Source organism: Daucus carota, chromosome 3, assembly GCF_001625215.2.
Source record: "Daucus carota subsp. sativus chromosome 3, DH1 v3.0, whole genome shotgun sequence".
In the NCBI taxonomy this organism is placed as follows: Eukaryota; Viridiplantae; Streptophyta; class Magnoliopsida; order Apiales; family Apiaceae; genus Daucus; species Daucus carota.
In genome coordinates, this window is record NC_030383.2 from 3,900,933 (window position 1) to 3,912,762 (window position 11,830).

At 34.0% G+C, this 11,830-nt stretch overlaps 2 protein-coding genes across 2 annotated transcripts; both read right to left on the bottom strand.

The window, feature by feature from the left end:
• Positions 1–338: 338 nt before the first annotated feature.
• Positions 339–1,456, bottom strand: LOC108213838 (dehydration-responsive element-binding protein 2F). Its single transcript, XM_017385625.2, has 2 exons — positions 891–1,456; positions 339–764 (listed from the first exon to the last, which is right to left on the bottom strand). Exons 1-2 carry the CDS (start codon positions 1,403–1,405, stop codon positions 413–415), a joined length of 867 nt encoding a protein of 288 aa, XP_017241114.1. The 5' UTR covers positions 1,406–1,456; the 3' UTR covers positions 339–412.
• A 1,070-nt stretch (positions 1,457–2,526) lies between these two features.
• On the bottom strand, positions 2,527–7,908 carry LOC108211162 (uncharacterized). Its single transcript, XM_017382686.2, has 6 exons — positions 7,756–7,908; positions 7,454–7,632; positions 7,274–7,363; positions 5,733–7,171; positions 5,485–5,557; positions 2,527–2,918 (listed from the first exon to the last, which is right to left on the bottom strand). Exons 1-6 carry the CDS (start codon positions 7,847–7,849, stop codon positions 2,766–2,768), a joined length of 2,028 nt encoding a protein of 675 aa, XP_017238175.1. The 5' UTR covers positions 7,850–7,908; the 3' UTR covers positions 2,527–2,765.
• Positions 7,909–11,830: the final 3,922 nt, after the last annotated feature.

The window sequence follows — 11,830 nt, forward strand, 5'->3', positions numbered from 1 at the left end:
GTTTGGTCGGTTTTACCGAACCGTGTACACCCCTAGTCCAGAGAGCCGGACAGAGGAGGGGCACTCAGCCCGTTAAAAAATTCTTAATCCTTTATAAATTTACTGCATAATCGAATAATAATTTATTTTTTTTTGATAGAATAATAATCGAGTAATACTTGATACAATTATAGCTTTATTATATTAATTATTTTTTTCTAGCTTTAATAATATAATGTAGATAGTGTATTTTTACTCTCCATAACCAATAAAGTATTATTTTTCGTTAGTCCCGCGTTATTAATTTAAACAGGTTTAACTGTACCTGTAACAATTAGCTGCATAATCATTCATCGCCAAAACATGTTTAATATGAAGCAATAGCTTCTATTGTCCTCAGATAATCCATTCAGCATTACAACATAATTAAGCATTAAAAGTTCCAAATAGAGGTGGTAAAACTGAGCTCTTCACTGATGTCATAAGCCTGCCAGCTGTTACTTTCTGCTCCTCGACGATCCTCGATATCCTGCAACTCCCCTAGCATGTCCCAGTTGAAGCTCGTGTTCGCAAACTCTGCAACTCCATTGTCGTCGATCAAAGAAGTTTCAAGCTCTGTCAGACTGCTAGAGGCCTCTCCAGTATCGACATGATCATCTCTTTTTATAATACCTAGCTGTTGAAGAAACTCATTTAGATCAAGCTGAGGTTTCTCGGGATGATCTCCTGATGTAATTTTGGACAATGGCTCCGCGTCTTTTGGACTTATTGTCTGTTTGGGAGTGCTGTTAAAAATTGTTGTGATGTCAGAAAAAGTGCTGGTAAATATGATAAAAAAAAGTGTTGTTAACTGTTTGGTAATTTTTTTGATAGGTACTTATTTTGAGTTTTTCACCTGCTTTTAACAGTACCTTATTAGACAAGGGCGCTGGCTGTTGATGAATGCAGCATCATTTTTCGGGTCACTAGACGAGGAGCTAGACGAAGATGACTGAGACAGCACACCGCTTTTCTTGAGTTCTTGAAGCCTTTGATGAATGACATGAACACTTGGCTGAGCATTCAGGTTCAGAAGCCCACTGGCCGGGAACAAGGTGATGTTGTTATTCGAGGGAAACCATTTGAACTTGTGTGATTTGTTTAAAGGGTTAAAATTAGTTCTCAGATGTGGTAAATTTAAGTAAGCATCCGGTCCATATAACCGTCTAGCCGCTTCATCATAAGCCACGGCTGCTTCTTCAGCTGTCGCGAAAGAACCTAGCCAGAGTCTGGTTCTTTTCTTAGGCTCCCTGATCTCGGCCACCCATTTTCCCCAAGTCCTTTGTCTGACTCCCCGATACTCACAGGTCGCGTTCTGAGGACCGCCTTTGCCTCTCGTCGGGCCTTTCTTCCATGGCTTTAGCGAAACCTTGCGGTTATTTTCCATGATTAAAGTGAGGAGTAGAGAGTGAAGTGGAAGTGGAAGTGAGAGTAGGAGTGAAAGGCGCGGGATATGTATAGAGTGAGTGTAGTTTGGTTTTAAATGTTGTCACGGTTGGAGCTAATTTTCAAGCCATGTGACCGTTACGCCCATCTCGATTTCACAATATTTCATCTTCTAATCAAACAAGAACACAAGCGAAATCTTACTAGTGGAGTAGATGGTTAAGTGAATGCACTATATTAGGTGGTGAGGGGAATGTGAAGCCAGTTGACTTGATGACATGGGCGGAACTAGGAGCGGGTCAACTTATACTAAAATCCCGACTGATCTTGAAAAATTAGTAGAAAACGTAATTTGTAAATCATGATTTGTGGTTAAAATTTGATTTTAAGCCCTGACTAATCTACAAAATTTAAAATTTTATTATTTTAGCGTCGACTATTTTGGAATTCTGGTTCTGTCACGGCTGGTTGAAGGACACATATGATTGTTCTTCCTTTCTTGGATTCTCTCTACTACTGGACTGGAGTGGTTGTGCTGTTAACACACACACACACAAGCAGATTTGGTGAAGAATGTGAGTTAATGATACAAGAGCCAAGCACCTCAAATCAATTTGAAGTTTCACGAGCTCTTCTAACTTCACATGTTTTCCTGTCAGTCACTACCTGAATCCCGGGACTTCCACTTCACACTATACTCCCCCATCACTTCTTTCCCATGAGCTCTCTTCCTCTCACACTGTCTCCCTCCCGTTAGAGAGGAAACTTGGTAAATGAATAATCTCGTCAAATTAATACTATTAATTTTAGATCTCGAATATAATAGAGACCATGTATTAGTAAATCTCTGTAAAGCATATATTATTATAAATTAGACATGTTCAGGATATTTTCACTCTGAACCAAAAATAAAATCCTTTCTACAGATCACCATATGAATTGGGCAAAAGTAAATGCATTCCAACATATTCAATCCATTTTTCTGGATTTTCATAGTAGAACAGCTCAAATCTGAATATATATTTACATATCAGTGTAGAAGTGGATCTCCACTCCACTGACGAGCCTACTCTGATTTAACAAATTGCCATACTCGTTTAAGATATAACAAACTACCAGAACTTCTAAAAGTCAAGAGAAACACTCGTATTTACATAACAAACCCGAAAATAACACCGGGATTTTCCAAAGTTGTGGATCAGATATCCCAGAGTAAATGTAACAGGATAAAGTCCATATTCTACTGATCAAATATTTGATCAACCGTGAGCTAAACTTGTAGAAACCAAAACCAAAATAGTTACACGCAACAGGTATTGAACTTATTAAGAACTGTGAAGACAAAGTTAAACTAGGTTATTTCATACTACTGGAGATGCTTTGCACATATTCCGCCATTTATCTTTCAAGTCTATAGCTGTACGATGTTTCTCAAAAATTTGAGCTCCGAATTCTAAGATTCTCTTCCACGGCATAGTTCTATTGTTATCACTTGCAAATCTCCTTACTCCTTCCTGAAACATTGAAGAAAGCACTAGGTAAAGACTATCTTAGTGGCCAATGGTGAAGAAAAAAGATGCTTCTATGAATAATTAGAGAAAACTGAAAAGGACCTACAAGTTAAACCTTGAAAAATAAATACCCTTGGACTGGAGCATTTATTTGACTTAAAAATAAAATTGTCTCTACATTCATTTGAGGAGGTTATGCATTTATCAATTCATTTACAAATGAGAGCAGAGCTGCAAAACCTTTAAAAAGACTACCAGCTTAGAACATTTCAAGAAGTGCAGTAATGGTGTCAAAATCTAAAATGTTTCAGAATCTTTACAATAGACATGGTTCTGGTTCTGCTTCTGCTAATGAATCTAATACATCCAAGACATTATCTTACCAGATTAGTGGTAAGTCACTCTTTGCAGGTTAATAAGTATTTCTAAGCTATCAATCACTTTCTCACCACCTATGCCAGTCTCCTGTACTCTTATGCAAATTCTGCTAAAGTAGGTATAGTAGTTATCCTTGTTCTATTTGAGATTTTTATACGCTAGTAATTGTTGTTTGATTCGCAGAAAAACGAAAGGTGTCTATGTACATACCTCTCATATATGCTCTCAAATGAATAAATGATATTTACAAATGTACCTGTATCAAATTCTAAGGTAGATAAACTAGGTTTTGCATATTTTGAGCAGCTCTAGATGTTTATACAGCTATGCATTTGTATAGATAGCCTTCTCAAACAGTTGCTAAATATAACAAATTATGCTTATTTAACTTCAATTCTGTAGTAAACAGATTAGGCATTTTTCCACATCACATTGTAAAAGGTTTTGTGCATGCCCCTAAATCATCCGCAGATGTTATGCATATGAACTACTAATAATATGCCAACAATGAAAGAAGGACGACCTAAGCTTTTAACAAGGTTTCTTGTAGCATTCACTGGTTGACTATTCTATTAATATCTCATTATATGCTACGCATGATGTTTAAGCAGCTAATGTTATGTGATAAGTACTAGTGATATGAATACAAGTACACAAAGACCAAAAATGATATTTGGAGCAATGAATTCAGTTTGGCTCCACAGTAGAGGCGTAGAGCACAACATTCAGGCTAGAAGCACCAATATGGCAACACGAGGGCCTTCGGTTAGGGCTGGAACGAATCCGAGTAATTTGAGTTCAAATCCGAATTAGACTCATTAAAAATGATTATGATTCGTATTTGGACAAAAAATGAGCGAATTCGAATCCCACTTTATGATTCGAATTGGATACGAAATCAGATTTTGCCACCCTGATATTCAATCATGTTTATTTAAAGTAGTTCGATTAATGTAAGAGTACTCGAATTCATACTTTTTAAAGGTAGTCAACTCAAATCGGAGGTTACGTATATTATTATGTACAATATATGTTATACGCATATAATATTTATATTAAAATAATACACTACAAAATGATCACATTTTGATTTTAGTAAACAATTATCCGAGTATCTTTAATTTTTTAAATTACCCTAGACAAATTCAAATTCGAGTTAAGCCAAGTCCCATACGAATATTGATATTTGAACACGAGTCGAATCTGAGTAAAATACGAAAATCTTAATTTAAATCCAGACTAAATTGAATGAGCAGCTATAAATTTGATACGAATCTGATCATACCATTATTTGCACATTATTAACTCGATATCACCCCTATCTTTCAATCAGTCTTTCAATCAGTTGGATAATAATGATAATTCTAATTTCTAAAGAAAAGAACACAAACTAAGCTAAAAATTACAAGATGAACACATGACACAATGACGATGATTTCCAGCTCAACCTATCCAAATTAGGTTATTATGTAAGATCTTGCAACTCTATTTTATCATTATAATTATATCAAATTAATTATCGCCAAAACTTATGAGTCGCATTAGCAGCCATAAAGATTGTTACATAAATTAACTTATAAGTTTGGTCCATATTATATATACTTATTATAAATTAAGCCAGAAGAATGAAGGAAGAAGATATAGAAAAAATGCAGAATGAAGGAGAAAATTATTGCAACAATCTGAGGAATATGAAATTCCAAGAGCTTTGTACCAAAATAGGACAAACTGATAGTCACTTAAATAAGGCCTCACCTCCGCCTTGCACCTTAGATATTGAGGCATGTGCCTCTTTAAATTAACCTTGATTAGGGCAAGTGACATGAGGTTAGTTACCTCATTACACCTCTCACCAAGACGCCTTTAACAATTCTCTTTAATAGCAAACCTAACCTCATCATGATGTTCGACTATTATAGCAAGAGACAAGCACAAGTCTCATAGCAAAGCACAAGAAAAGCCATGCATCAGCAAAAAGTTAGATAGTCTAATAAGAAAATACAATTTCAATTCTCGACATATTTTTTTAAGTATGGGGTGAGCTGTGGGGGTGATTAACGAACTCTGGACCTGCTCAAGCAATAGAGCACCTTTGGCAGGCACTACTTGATTCTTTAAATAAAAACATTTATTAGCACATGATCACAAATGTAAGAACTAAGCAATACGAGACTATCAGAACAGCAGGTACCTTTAGTGCCTCTTCCTCGGCATCTGACCATGGGACTTTCTTTCTTCGGTACTGCGGGACTGATGGGTATGGACTGCAAAGTAAAAGCAATAACAACCTTAGCCAATAGTTCTAGCACCACTAAACTTGATAACTATAGAATGGAGACAAATTACCAGACGATCATTCATATAGTCCTGTATGATTATTATAAGGTCAAATTACATCCAGAAATAAATCTTTAGTAAATTTATGTTTGAGAAACATACATGTGTTGTTCTTGCTTCTGGACACCTAAGGAACGCAGCGGCTTTGCAAGTTCACGAGGTAAAACATGGGGTTGATTAGAAACATCTTGCTCCCTATCAGCTCCAGTGCGTGGATCATTCCGGTGGGAAATTTTCAAGTATTTGTCAGAATCGGGAACTTTGCTATCCTTTACAGCTCTTAATGCTATTTTTTGTTCTTCATTATTCGTAACTAGGATCACACCATTTGGCTGCTGTAAAACTTTCTGAAGCTTTTCAACTACAGCAAGTTGTTTACTCCCTCCATGCAATGAATTATAAGCTTTACAGTTTTGGACATCTAGCTCCGGAACCTTCTGCACTTGCTCTTTTGTGGATTGGCAGTACACTGAACTGCCAATCGTTTCTGCATTTTGCTTGTCAGCCATATTTCCTCCACAAGTCACATCTCTTTCCCCTACCCTGCTGCTTAAATCACATGATACTGAGGACTTTTCCCTCATACGCATCATAGATTGCACTTGATTCACTCTGCTCACGACATTCTCAAGGTTGTTTTGTTCAGTGCATTTATCTGAAACCTCAGAGTCTCTTACATGATTCCGATCTCCCCTACCTGAAATATCGGAGTTTCTCAGGCGATTTTTAAATGAGAGCAGAGCATTCTTTGTCAAGGCGTACTGCTTCTTGCTATCCGAGTACTCAGAAACTGCTCGGAAATATGCACAAAAGGGGCAGTAAAACCTCCTTTTTGCATCAAAAGTGGGTGCAAACCCCAAGCATCTTTCATGGACCACTCTTTGGCAGGACCCTGAACTACAAACCAACAGCTGATCACCTAGCTTACACATCATACAAAGTTGTTCCTTTGTTCCATTAACATTTGCCAAGGAATCTTGACTATCTGAATTTTGAGTTTCTAAAAGTATATCCTCTCTTGCAATGCTGTCATCATTTTCATCATGGTCGATGTCATCAGAACTTAAAATTTCTCGTCGATGATTATCATCAACATTCTCAGAAGGCATGTCACCGTGGAAGGATTTTGCCCAAGGTTCGCTATCTAAATTTGACCCATCTCTTCCACTATACAAGACAATTCCTCCAGAAGTATCCTCAACATGTCTATTTTCATGGAAAGAAGCCGAGTCATTACCTTCAATCACCTGCTGGGTACAAAAGGTATCCCACTTACGTTTTGTGGCAGCTTTAACATCGGGATAAGCATTGTACACAATCAATTCCCTGCAAGCAGATACCATCCCTTCATTTGCAGTAGTCAAGTCATTTATGCCCCTCTTCCCAGAAGACAAGTCCCTAACCTTCGGATTCTCGGCAGCATCACAGTTGCTCCCTTCCGGTAGTCTCTTTGTGACACCATCCGAACATTTAAGCAAACCACTCCTTTCCTTCAAGTACGAAGGAAGTAAATGGCTGTCCTTCAAAATCATATCCTTCAGCTACACGTCAACATAAAGACACAAACCACACCATAATCAAAAACCCAACTTTTCAATTACTTCAATTACCTCCTAAAACAACATAAAAGAAATCATCTTGACCTTTCTCAAAGTGCATTTAGGCAAGCCCGTGTCGACATCCAACCTCAGCATCTCCGATTCACTCAACTCATGATTTCGCCCCGAACACTCCTAACATACACAATTAACAACAAAAACACATAACTAAACTATTCCAAGAAAACATCAAAAACCCATATTATGAACAAAAAAATAATCCACCTTACGCAACAATTTCAAAGAACCAAAACCACCAGCGTTACTATCCAATTTCAAAGAATCACCACAGCATTCCCCTTTTCGAGAACCCGGAAAACCCTCCAAAATTCTCAAAAAAGCCGATTCCTTTGCAACATTCCCACCATTATCCACCACATTATCCGGAATCAATTTCATTAAATCTACAACCAACAATCATAATAACAAAAACCCATTTACATAACAACATAAAATTCACATGTAATCCCAAAAACAATACAAATGTGATGTTAAATTGAAGTGGGTGATTAGTAAAAGTGAGATACCAATCAAAAGAGATGAATCTGCGTGATTATAAGCGAGAGTTTCGAGTGCCCATATCCAGGGGAGCCAAGAAGAGGCATTTGGAGATGACGTCATGTGTGAGACGTTGTCTTAGAAGTTGTAACCCTAACCTCATGATGTTTAAGGTTTGATTTATTTATAATTTATAATTTATTATAAAATTATAACTTTTTGTTAAGAATAGACATACAACGGTAAAATGGAAGTTGAATCATATTAATTTCACTAGAAGTTATTTGTATATTTTTTGATTTTTTGATTTATATGTATCATATTTGCTAGCGAGAGAAAGTCGTTTAAAATAACAGTTTTTGTGTGGTGTGATTATGTGCGCAAACACTAAACACCAAAATTTATGTATTTTGAATCATTGAATGGTTCTACTGGTTTACCTTACCTTCTTTAATAATCTTTAATAATGATGGATCCCCTGCGGTTACAATAATTACATCAATCAAAATCCTCCAATTTTATAAATGTTAGTGCTTAGCATTTGCCCATGGGCACACACTAGACAAACCCTTAAAATAATTCGAGAAATTTGGAATTTTTTAAATAAGATTTTCTTTTTTTTTGGACAAAAAATAAGGTTTTCTAGTTAGTATTCAAAGACTCAAAAATCGTTTGAAATGATATAAGGGTTAGGTACCTCTATTTATATTATTTAAACTACCAGTGATTCTTGAAAAACAAGCAACGTTTAACCATTTCAAGACGCAAGTCCATTATATCTGCAAAGGCGTTGTTAAAATGCATACAGATCGAATGATCAAATCCTGTTTAACTCAAAAATTGCCATGTACTGTAGTGGGTTAAATTATAGATGGTGATCCAAAAGGAGGAGACAGAGACCTCGCGAGAAACTCATGCACAACCTGAGCTTGGAGTAATGATGCATCTTCACGGTTTGTATATCTTGAGTGGGATAATTCAGTGGTACTGCAAGCCTGACAAATTTATGGATCCTTGGGGATGAGCCCAGTATCTTGTTGGGGGTAAAATAATAATGGCCTCTTGGGAAATACTCCCTCCGTCCCTATTTATCTGTCCACTTTGGAAGTAAAAATTTGTCCCTATTTATCTGTCCATTTATACTTTCAAAACTAATTTAATGATAGTTTTTCAAATATATCTCCATAATTTCAATTTTCAAGGCTTGACTTATTTAAAATTTGGTTGAATTCATGTTTTCAAGACATAAAGTAGAGGTATTCCACCATTTTCAAGATATTAATTAGAGGTATTTAATGAAAAAGTTTATACAATCAAGTATTTCTTGGTATGTGTTTTTTTTTCCAAAATGGACAAATAAAAAGGGACGGAGGGAGTAGCTGTTAACTGAATTAAATATTTTGATTAGCCATAGATGTTTTCACAAGCGGTTTGAATTAGCGATTTTTTATATAAAAAAAATTGGTCCAATCTAAAAAACTCCTCAAAGTAACTTTTTAAAAATTAGTTTTTTTGAGTCAAAAGCTCTATTTCAATCCGCTAACTATCAAACACTAGCATTATCGGATTGAAATGGTCAAACCTCTAAGTTCCAAACACGACCAAAGTAACATCCTTTCCGTAAAAAAATTAGATAGTAAATTTTTATTTAGAAGAAAAAAAAAATCAAAATAATTCATCAAACTATATTTTATAAGAGTAGTAGAATACGTGTCGGAGCCCCCCGTCCTCCAATGTGAACAATTGAGGAGGACGGAGGTAGTATAATTTTATAACTAATTTTTAAGATTTTTTTGTTCTAAATAATTTTTTTATAATAAAATTACTATGTGTGATTTTAGCAAAAGAATCATTTATATAAATTGGGATGGAGAAAATATATCCAAAAAAAATTATCCACCAGTCGCCAAAATAAAAATGTACAATATTATAATAAGGCGTGCTATCATATAAACTTTACAGTATAATATTAGACATATGAAGAGAAATTTACAGCTCCAACATCATGAACCAAATCTTTTTAATCATCAAGTAAATCACAAATCATCAGAAATTAACTTCTTTTAATTAGTTAGTAAATCATGAGTCGCGAGCAATCATCAAAGAACCTTGCACCCGTAAAGAGGACATTATGGTCCTCTTATACCATATTAATCACAAAAAATATTAGTTTCATTAGCTTTTTTACGTTATTTTATGTTCCAATAGATTTTTTACGTTATTTTTTTACAAGTATTTTATGACTACTATAAAATATAGTTTGATAATATTTTTTTAAACTTTTTTTTTAAATAAAAATTTGACTTTTAAATTTTTATTCAAAAGAAATAAAAATATCGTTATAAAACTATATTTTATTGAAATCTTTAAAACATGCATACAGCCAAAACAGGTGTAAACAACCTGTTGGTAAACAACATTACGACACTTCTGTAACATAGTTTTAGGTGGATTTTCGTGACAACACATGTACGACGAAGTGGGGGTAAAGGATGTTGATGTTCTTAAACAGAGAACAGATTTATCGATAGGTTTTCTGTTGGGAAAATGGTTGTGTTTCTGCGTGCTGGGACTATATATTCGAGGTTTTATAGCTAAATGGGTGAATTGTGAATATGTCACTCGAACCATTAGCATCGATTAGCATTTTTCCAAAACTCGATGATTAATTATGATTTAAGTATTATTCCGTAACTCGCTGGATTGATGAAACACTCAATTATTTTATTAATGGGAAAATAGATTTTTTTGCCACTCAACTTATTGTGTTTTTAGAAACTTGCCACCCAACTATTTGTTTTTTCTTTTTACTCGTTAATGTTAGGTTTGGATTTCTTTTTAGCCACCAGCTTAGGTTCGGATTTGATTACCATCATTATGATAATTTTTTTTGTCACTAAACTTATTGCGTATTTAGAAATTAACCACTCAACTATATTTTTTATTTATTTTACCCACTAATGTTAGTTTCAGTTTTTTTTGTCACTGAAGTTAGGTTCGAATTTGATTATTAACATTATATTAATTTTGTATAGCATTATTAAAATATAGTGGTAGTCTGTAATATTTTGATGATTTCATATATGTTTGTATCTTTGTATATAGTACTTTTTATATCCCTAAAATCGTTTACCTTGGGTGATAAGAATTTTACACGCATATTATGACTTTTAAAAGATGTAGTTCATAAATAAATATTTTTTTTCTTCTGAATAAAATTTCAGCTTTTGAATTTTTACATACACCAAAAATCACAAAAATCAGTTATGAAACTATGTTTTATAATAGTATTAAAATACGTGCTAAGCAGTAGAAAAAACTGTAAACTAATGAGAGAGACATAGAAAGTTGTAATAACATAAAATGATGCATTATAGAGGACAATCATCGTAAATTAAGTTTTCATCTCTATTTATTTATCTTGAAAATTGTAATAAGATAAAGTTATTAAAATTTATGAAGGTAAATTTAAGAGAGATCTTAGACTGAGCTAGTTGATTGAAACTAATTTAATAGCGAAAGATGATGCATCATATCACTCAATTACGCTTTATCTTATCAGGGTGAATTGTTTGAAATTATTGATTTCATATTCATTATATATTGAATTTTTAGAATTCTAATTATGATTTTTCCTAAATTTTTAGAATTCTAATTATGATTTTTCCTAATTTTAAATTTTCATCGGCTCATTTTATATTATTGCTATATATAAAGATATAAGCATAACATCATCAAAATATTATATACTATTACTATGTATAAATGATGCTACAAAAAAATTATCATAATGCTATCCGAATCTAAGTTGGTGGCTAAAACAAAATCCAAACCTAACATTAGTGACTGAAAGGAAAAAAAAAATTAGTTGGGTGGCAAGTTTCTAAAAACATAATAAGTTGAGTGACAAAAAAAATCTATTTTCCCTTAATTAATCATCTGATTAATATGATAATATCTATATAAATTCCTTAAAGAGGTAATTAAATATTTAGAACACATTATTGGAAGAGGTTAATTAAACACTTTATGCATGTATTAATCAAACCAACACTTTATTATCAATTTTGAAATGGAGGGAGTATCTCGTTGAGTTCAATGCAG

Excerpts from the sequence above, each read along its gene's own strand:
- LOC108213838 (XM_017385625.2), bottom strand. The coding sequence starts at position 1,405 with ATGGAAAATAACCGCAAGGTTTCGCTAAAGCCATGGAAGAAAGGCCCG. Across the intron at positions 765-890 it reads CAGCGCCCTTGTCTAATAAG|CACTCCCAAACAGACAATAA; the intron begins GTACTGTTAAAA and ends AATTTTTAACAG.
- LOC108211162 (XM_017382686.2), bottom strand. The coding sequence starts at position 7,849 with ATGACGTCATCTCCAAATGCCTCTTCTTGGCTCCCCTGGATATGGGCA. Across the intron at positions 7,633-7,755 it reads AGATTCATCTCTTTTGATTG|ATTTAATGAAATTGATTCCG; the intron begins GTATCTCACTTT and ends TGTTGGTTGTAG. Across the intron at positions 2,919-5,484 it reads CCGAGGAAGAGGCACTAAAG|GAAGGAGTAAGGAGATTTGC; the intron begins GTACCTGCTGTT and ends TCAATGTTTCAG.